This window comes from Euwallacea fornicatus, chromosome 8 (assembly GCF_040115645.1).
Source record: "Euwallacea fornicatus isolate EFF26 chromosome 8, ASM4011564v1, whole genome shotgun sequence".
NCBI lineage: Eukaryota > Metazoa > Arthropoda > Insecta > Coleoptera > Curculionidae > Euwallacea > Euwallacea fornicatus.
Window position 1 is genome coordinate 2,469,545 of NC_089548.1, and position 9,487 is coordinate 2,479,031.

Consider the following 9,487-nt stretch of genomic DNA (forward strand, 5'->3'; position numbering starts at 1 on the left):
CAAATTTGTTGCTTTCTGATGAAATGAGCAATATTATAAAATGTGTAATATCGCATATATATATATATATATATATATATATATATATATATATATATATATATAGTATTTACTTTTCTTTCTTTAATATATTTTACATCTTTTTTTTATTTTCTTATATATATATATACATTTTACAGACAGAAAAGGCAATCAACAGAATAGCACCACACATTAACTGGAATGCATAACTGTCGCTTTCAAGTCTATGACTTGATAACTCATGTTATGACTTCTGTCACCTGTTACTATTACCAACCTAACCAACAACTTGTCACCTGTGTTCTATGATTTTGTTTATGTTTTGATTCTAATAATTTTGTTTCGTAGTAGTTTTAGTGTAATGTAATAATATTGTTGTAATATTAACTTGTTTGCGCGTCTTTCCTTTTCCTTTGGATAAATATTAATACACATTTATAAGAGACCTTCTAATATCATTAACACAATGGATATATTAAAAGCGGAAATGGAAAGAAAACGTAAAGAACTGGAGGAAAAAGATCTCTTGGTAAACCTTAAGTTCACTCTTAAATAATGAATTCATAAGTTTTCTTAACATCATTTTCAGAATTCAAAGCGAAAATACTTCAGACGTGGAGAGCTCACAGAAAAAACTCTAGAACAGTACAAAAATAAATATAACCAATCTGAAGATTCAACCAGTTCAAAATCTCTTCCAGAAGGTTTGCTTGTCTCTCAATATTTTTTTTTGCCCTTTAACCATTGCATGAGTGAGTCACTATATTTGCTGAGTAGTGTTTTCAACAATTAACTGTTGTGAAATTATTGCGGTATGAGTGGAATGGAGAGAAACAAAAAGATCATGTTTCTCAGACTGAAGTGGCCAATGACTTTACATATTTTTCAAATAAATACATTAGCAGTTGAGAATATTAGTGAAGTGCAGGATTATGAGAGAGATCATAAGTAATTGTATAAACTGCCAGGCAATAGAAGACTAAACATCCAGATAATTAATTAGGTGGCTTTGACCCATAGGTTCATGTTTCACTGAACAAGGGTAGTGCCTTGTATAATTGTTGATATTTTACAACTTTATTAACACATTTTTAACAAACAATCTTTTAAAATAAATATACTGTGTGCAACCGAGTCCCACAGGATAAAGTAAATACTACAGCTAATAGTTCACATTTATTAATGAAGCTAAACCACCACTTATTATTTGTAAGAAATCATCAAAAAAACGTGTAGGGATACTAAAAAGAGGAAGTATACTTCTGGAACAAAAATATGAGAGCATTCACATAAATAATGGGTTGCTTGAGAGAAACTGAGAAGATTCGATATTCCCTAGTAGTATAAGAAGTAACAATTGGCATTATAAAAACAAACTTTAATGCTGCCATTCATTTACTTTGAAAGACTAAGACTTACTTCATACATTTTGCTGTGACCATTGCTTTTTTAGAATTTTGAATCAGTCTTGTGCCTAATAAGTATTAATATATTTGTTGTAGGAAATAAGACAGAAACAGACATTAAACACAACATTCTTCCAAGGCAGGAAGTTATTAATAAACTAAGAGACAGAACTGAACCAATTCTCCTGTTTGGGGAATCAGAAGCAGATGCATGCAAACGCCTGAGGAAGTGTGAGTTATTAGAACATGAGGTTAATAAGGTACGTTTTCAATTTCTTTCAGTTAATTTGTGTTTATTGTATGTATAAACTACATTAATAAAAGTTCTTTTGATGTGCTTTAGGGTTTTAGAAACGATTTGCAAGAAGCAATGGACCAAGTTGATCAAGATTATCTGAATGAGCTTCTAAAGTCAAAAGCAACAGATGATAGTGATACTAAATCAGGTGCTGCAGCTAATCAACCCAATGTCAGTTATGAAGAAATATGTGAAATGGCAAAGAAGATGGGGAGAGGCAATAGAGAACATGATATGCAGACAATAGTACACTTCATTCAGGTAAACTTATTGCAAGGTCTATGGTCACTGAGGAAAAGGGAGTAGGAAGGATTAAACATTTCTTTTTTTATTATTGCATTTTTCTGGGATCTTTTACATCAATAACAATTATATAATATACATTAACTATGAATGTTTTAAGGACAAAATAATACAATTTACTTGAACCCTATTTAAATAATTACCAGTGATCTATTATTAAGAGTCCTTAAATTTCTCTAAAATCTATGACTTAAGATTTATGTGGTGGTAGTTGTACTTTTGATTGCAAATTAATGTTTATTCAATGTGAAAAAATGTATATTTGTAAGCATTTTTTAATTTTTTTGTTATTGTTTCTCAAGGTGAGATATTTTTTAATTTTACTCATATTGTGGCAGAGCCTTGAAAACACTTGGCTGTAGTTGACACGTACAAGGCGTGGGTTTTATTGTGGGTACCGTCACTACGGATAGGAATGAAATTAGCCGTCCTGAAATACGCCTTATGAAATGTATAGTTCTTTGAGGAAAATTATTTTCATATCTTGCGCAATAATATAATTTTTCAACTTGTTATAAGCAGATGGTGAGTAAAACACAAGCACAAGTTGCCCGATAACGTAGATTAACCTAAGAATAATTCCTATTTGTAATAGGCGTTCTATTTTCCAAGAAACTTAAATTTTCCCCATTGTACGTTACGTTTCCACATAAATAAAAATCTAGTGTAATATCCGGAGATCTGATGGACCGAACGACACAACTAGCAGATTGGAAATAATCTACCACCTTTAAAAATTGTTCCTGGATAGACTTCATTGCAGCCCAAGTGTTGTGAGCCGGATATGCATGTTGTTAATTCACCAGATGAAATAACACCTTTCATTAAAAAATGGTTTATTGGATTACCGGATCAAGCAAAAATAGGATAAGTTCAGGGATGGGTTCTTTTAATAATAAAAAAAGAAAGAAACAGAAATACTTTTGTTTCTGAACTCTGTATTCAACTAGGAATAACACCCATTGTATGGTAAGGTGGGCAGGATTAATTATTCTGATTGAAATCAGTAATTTTATAGTTAGTTATTTTAATTTTGATTGACCTTACTAGAGGCGACATTGGACGGATGGACTGCAATCAGCCTTTTAGGTTTCCAGCGGATATTGTCCACAACAAAGAAGTACCCTGGTAAAAAAAAGAATGAGAAATATAGTTTGAGTCTCATGTATATAATTTTCCGGTGTCTAAAAATGTTCCTCCCTAGTTGACTTCAAATGATCGGTTTAAGTAAGATATTAAGTCCATTAAGGCATTTAAGTTAAGGTTCCTCTTGTAATAAGACAAATGTTTACCGGTGAAAAGAATTAGAAACTGAACTTTTCAGGTTGGAAAGCCGGAAAACAGTTGTGGGGCTCCATCTTGTTTTTTACTTACCTTTATTCAACTTTCTGTAGTTTGAAAAAATACGCTATAAAGTGAATCAACAGAATAAAATTCAGTATAGAGAAGGTAATGATTGATAGTTTATTTGTTTCTGAGGTTGTTCATTTTTTGTGTGGTCTGCTAAGCTGTAAAATACGATAATGATAAAGTCTACGGTGTTTTGCCTGTATGCCATATAATGCTTTTATCAAGAGATAGATACTTGTGATAAAAATATTCGCTTTTGTGAGTTTTCTGTGATGAAGTCAAATGAAAATGATAAAATTATAAATTTTCCTACTAACCTAAACAAACCTTCAAAAGTGAGAGACGCAGACCGCATGTCAAACGTAAGTGCTGGATGTGTCAGACCCAAACTATAAAGGCCGCATTATATCAACCATAACGCAATGAAAAATCATGCTATAATATAAAATAATACGTTAGATAATCGGAGTCATTAATGAATGTTTTTATCTACATTAACTAACAGTGTCTCTTTAATAATGTTATTCACAAGTTTTTTCGTAAAATAATATTGTGTTCCTAGTTAATCCAAAAGCAAAGCAGGATTAATTATACTAGGAATTTGTATACGAGCTGGATCAGAAAAAAGTCCCACCCACATCATCTGTTTTAGAATTGTAATTATTATTGATAACTGTACCAAGGAAATAATTTACATCTTAATAGAAAAATTAACCAATGTTCGGTTGTGATCTCACTGTTTCTATGGAATTTTTTTTGTTAAAGTTACTAGAAGTTTTCCCTGCTATCATTAGAAGCCAAGAGACCAAAGTTTTGACTACTTTACGGCGAAGTTAATATTCATGGATACGTTAAAATAAAGGCCGGGTGGTTATCCGCTGCCCATGTTTCGTAGAAATTATCCTCCAGGTAATGTTACTAGTGCATTGCCACAAGTGGCCCTTACGTATGTAAATTCCTTATGACTTTTATCCGCTCCATTTCGCATTAATGTTGTTTGAAAATTCCAAATTCTCAGGTGTATGACGATTAAAAAACATTTGCTGTTAATCTTAATTAAGTATTTAGTTAAGTCAACGTTGCTAGGTTGAACGGCTCTCAAATAACGGTTTTCCATCGTATACACTTCCTCGGTGAAGTAATATCCTGTAAGTAAAATTGCAGTTTTTATAATTAAATTCATGTGTTTCAAGACTGAAACTGTTAATGCATCTTCTCTTACCTTCATCCAACAATTTTCGAAACTTCCAAATTGTTTTTGCAATGTAATGAATCATAAACACGATAAAATTAAAAATCAATGCAATAATGAAAACGATCAATCTAACAATATTTTGAGGCGTCATTGCTTCTTACCACTACTTAAAGTATCTATGTTATTTTTATATGAAAGTGACGCATTGTCGCGTGATTTATACTGATAGATAGTTGTTTTTCGTCAATTTTCTGCTTATATGCATCGATATATTTACATCATTAAGAATATTTAATATCGTTGAATCGGTGAAATTTTTACGTTTTATTTGCTAAATTTCAGCTGTTGTTATCCAAATGGGAGGGGCAGCTGCAAACCAGGTCTCAGGAGGGAAAAAGATCAACCAAAGGAAAACTACTGGGGGCTACATACACTCAAACACAAGTCTACCTAAAGCCCTTGTTAAGGAAACTAAAGACTTTCACCCTTCCCGAAGACATATCGGACAGTCTGACTGAGATCGTTGTCCATCTTTTGAATAGGAATTATTTGAAGGTAAAACTACTCGCGTCCATCCCACACATTTCCGTTCAAATCAATTTTTGTGGTTGTCCAGGCCAGTGATGCATATCTTCAAATGGCAATCGGCAACGCGCCATGGCCAATTGGGGTGACCATGGTGGGTATCCACGCCAGAACCGGGCGAGAAAAGATTTTTTCGAAAAATGTGGCGCACGTGATGAACGACGAAACCCAGAGAAAGTACATCCAGGCCTTGAAGAGACTTATGACAAAGTGCCAGGAGTATTATCCAACAGATCCGTCGCGGTGTGTGGAGTATCAGCCGATCCATGAAGGACCCGTGCCCTCTTCAGGATAAGTGTTTTTAGTGGAGAGACAAATACTCTTTTTTAGAACATAAACCAGATGTATTGTTACGTTGTTCTATAACGGTAGAAAAAGTATGGAATATTTTATAAATTATTATTAAGAGGAGAGTTGTGTATAATTCAGTCAAATGATGAATAAAATTTATTTAACGTACTGCTGATTAGTTAATGCCAAATACCGTTCTAAATGGATAATTATTACGTATTTTTTACGGAAAAAATAAAATTTAAACGGAAAAAAGCATGGAATACCTTCCCTTCGTAAAATTTTAATAAAAGCATAAATAATACACCACTTTGTGGCAAAGCCTTTTGCTACATCGCATTGCGTTTAACCACTTTGATAAGTCTCAACTGCTTTTTGTCTGAAATAAATTGAGAAATATACTGTGGCTAAAAAAAGTATTTGTACATATCGATTTTTAAATTAAGTCTTCAAATAAAAAGTGAAGGAAGTCCAATTTAACAATATTAATTTCCCAATATATTACCACATAAATATATTTTAATTTGAAGTATGTAAATTGATTTTGGTTTACATCAAAAGATAAATATTTGTAGATATTCCTTAAATAGTACACAAATAAATATTAATACACGTATAAAAATATTTATTTTTTCATCCTTCGATATTTTATTTTACAAAATTATTATGTAGTTCTGTGTTTTGAAGAATTTTTAAATATAATTACACAATTTTTCCACCATTCCGCTCGCATTAAAGGAATGAAGTGATGAAATCCGTCAACTAATTATTTTTCACAAAAATGGTCAATCTTTACGACAAATTGCCAAAAGTGTTAAAAAAAAGTTACAGCACGATACAATGCGTCATAAACAAATTTCAAAAGACTGGAAGCATAAAATCGGCCACTCGTACAGGAAGGCCTAAGAAGTTAAGTCAACGAAATCGTAACATTATAATGAGAAAAATCGGTGAATATCGCTCAGTTAGTGCTGCTAAGTTGCCAATAAAGATTGAAAACATATCAGGAATTGTGGTTGCACTTCAAACTATTAGAAATAACATAAAAAAAGAAGGATATCATAGCAGAGTGGCCAGAAAAAAGCCCTGGATAAATAAAGTGAATCGCAAGAAGAGGATAACGTTCGCACGAAAGTATGTGAATAAACCCTGGTATTTTTAGAGGACCGTAATATTTTCAAACGATAGTAAATTTAACATTTCTAGGTCGGATGGACGTCGATTCGTATGGAGGAAACCAGGAGATGAAATGAAAAACGATTTCTGAAGTCAAGTTAAACACGGAGGTAGAAATCAATTATTTTGGGGGTGTAGGGCGAGGGGGGAGTTGGAAAATTGCACTTTATATATGGAACCATAGACAGATTTGTCTCTTAAAACATTTTAAATGATAATTTCGAACAAAGTGCCATAAATTAATGGATACACGACAATTATTGATTTCAACAGAACAATGATACTAAACATTCGTCAAAACTTGTGCAAGAATGGCCTTTATAAAATATATCACACATATTAAAAACCCCACTTCAGTCAGCGTAAATCAACCGAATTGAACACCTTCGGTCATATTTGGAGCAACAAATAAGAAAACACGACATTACCTGCAAAGAATCGCTGTAAGAAACTCTTTTCCGGGAATGGCCGTTGATTCCTTCTAATTTAACTGAGAAATTAATTCAATACATCGTCGGTTGCAAAGTGTAATTGAAGGCAATGGATGCCCAGCTAAATACTGAGGATTTTAGATTTAGTCATTAATAGAATTAGAGAATAAATAAATAAAATTGTAAGTGAACGAATGCTTTTTTAGTTGCCGTTTTAGATATATTATTAAATATACGTATTTATTAATTTTTTAATTATTACTGTATTTTATACATAGTATTAAAGCGCACTTCTGAAATTAATTAATTAAGGTATTTGTATAATTTAATACCATCATTGTTATTTCTTAAGTAAGAACTAACGCTAAACGTTGAAGCGTACGAATACTTTTTTTTACCCACTGTAGGTGTTTAGCCATACTAAAATTCAAATATGGTTAAATTATAGCAATCTGGTAAGACTTGAAGCGAACCGAAGCAAAATAAATCAATCCGAAGAAAATATTTCATATTTTTTCTAGGTGAAAAATTTCATTTCACAAAAAAAATTAAACGCTGCTGCGGCCATATGAGAACAGCATGTATTTAACATATACAGATATCTCAGCAGTCCAAGTCGGAACGTAGGAATTGTGCAGGTGGGAGAAGGACCGCATAAGTGTTAACATGCCGCCGACAAAGATCAACAACGAAATGGACAGAGTTTTCACTTGAATGTTTAGATTAACATCGGTTTTGCAGATAGAATTTTTTTTTAAATATCAGGGCAAAAGGGGCAATATAAATAAATGGAACAAAAAAAAACGAAAACACGATGAGTTTTGGGCGTCAAAATCGAAATTCCTTATGTGCTTTACCTGCACTGGGTCAATTTATTTAATTTCCGATATTCGGTTTCGTTTCGAGACTACAGCCAGTGGTGGCGACTTAGTCTTGGACCCACCAAAAGGTCAAAAAGAAATATCAACGGATTCAGATCATTATATACATTAATGACGTAACAAAGTTCTGCTATAATGGGGACATGTACAATAATTCACAAACAAGTAAAAATTCGAAACTAATTTAATCCATCGATAAAACTTGCAAACCGTGGTGGTTGCAGAAAGGGGACCACTACTGGTTCAATTTCAAAAAGGGGAAAAAGTGTATTGAAAGTTAGTGGTTATCATTCTGTTGGAAATTATGGGAATATTTAGTGGAAATTGGGATTAACAAAACAAGAATGCAGTAACCGACTTTACCTATAAACGGCAGAAGCACCACTGCAGTACGAGCATCGTGAAAGATTACAAGAAATATTTCCCTTTTTATATGCACGTGAATCAGCTTGGTACACAATACGAATCAACCATGCTGAAATTATTACCTATCTATTACTATTTAGATTCTAGTTTTCCACATTGATTTGTAATTTAATAAATCCAACAGTACCTTGTTTAAACCAAGGCCCTAGCTTTCTTCAATGTTAGTAGTTGTATGTGTTAGCAGAAACCAGACTAATTACTTTATACTAGAATTCTCCTTCTGCTTTGTTCAAATAGTCAAAGCTACTGTGGCCATAATACTATGATTAATCACAGCATACAGCAATGACATAAATTAAGTGATTAAGCAGGCCTGACTTTCGACTTATCTTATTGAATGGAGGATTACGGAGGTTACAAAAATAGCGAGTTTTAATGCACTAGTCCTATGACTCGTCATTTTGAAGCATTTTCATCCTTTTTAACAATTAACGAACGAACTGATGGAACCTTGGGAATAAATGCCCTAAAATACGTGGAACGGCAGGAAAATCGCGGTCATAAAAGGAAAACAACTGACTGACCGCCAAATAAAGCAGGAACCCCGAAAAATCCCGTTGTGAGCGCCGAACACCTTCAAAAGAAGGTAAAGTTGGCAATAAGTTACAGAGCTATTCGAACACGATTACAGGGAGTTCATTTACATGGAAGAGAAGCTCCAAAGATATCGTTGCTATCAAAAACAAATAAGTTAAAAAGAGTAATATTTGCGAAGAATCATTTTCGCTTTAAAAACGAAGACGATAACAAAAATGTGGGAAAAATATCTCTTTTTTTTTGTGTGATTTGAATGTTCGACGGTATGTGAGGCGGCTAGCAAAACAGGTATTGCTTCCAACACACCTTTAAAAAACCAATAACTACGGAGATAGAAATATAAAATTGTGGGGCTGCTTCTCTTAGTTCGTACCGGTCTTAATCGGTCTCATTTACTGCATAAAAGGGATGCTGGACCAAGAGGGATACCTGAAAATAATGAAAGATGTTATACTGTCGTATGCTTCGGAAGAAATGCGATTAATTTAGAAGTATCAACCAGATAATGATCCGAAACATACGACCAGACGAATTATACAATTTTTTCATGACGAATCAAATCCGGTTGCGCCGTGGCTTTCACAATC

General features: G+C 33.0%; 1 protein-coding gene across 1 annotated transcript; it reads left to right on the plus strand.

Moving 5' to 3' along the window:
• Positions 1 to 297: 297 nt before the first annotated feature.
• Positions 298 to 5,617, plus strand: Prp18 (pre-mRNA processing factor 18). The gene is made up of 6 exons (XM_066284820.1): positions 298 to 550; positions 611 to 725; positions 1,524 to 1,687; positions 1,771 to 1,986; positions 4,916 to 5,128; positions 5,190 to 5,617. The coding sequence occupies exons 1-6, from the start codon at positions 488 to 490 to the stop codon at positions 5,451 to 5,453; spliced, it is 1,035 nt and encodes a 344-aa protein (XP_066140917.1). The 5' UTR covers positions 298 to 487; the 3' UTR covers positions 5,454 to 5,617.
• Positions 5,618 to 9,487: the final 3,870 nt, after the last annotated feature.

Coding starts and splice junctions, on each gene's coding strand:
- Prp18 (XM_066284820.1), top strand. CDS start 488: ATGGATATATTAAAAGCGGAAATGGAAAGAAAACGTAAAGAACTGGAG. Junction 551..610: donor TGGAGGAAAAAGATCTCTTG/GTAAACCTTAAG, acceptor CATCATTTTCAG/AATTCAAAGCGAAAATACTT. Junction 1,688..1,770: donor TAGAACATGAGGTTAATAAG/GTACGTTTTCAA, acceptor GATGTGCTTTAG/GGTTTTAGAAACGATTTGCA.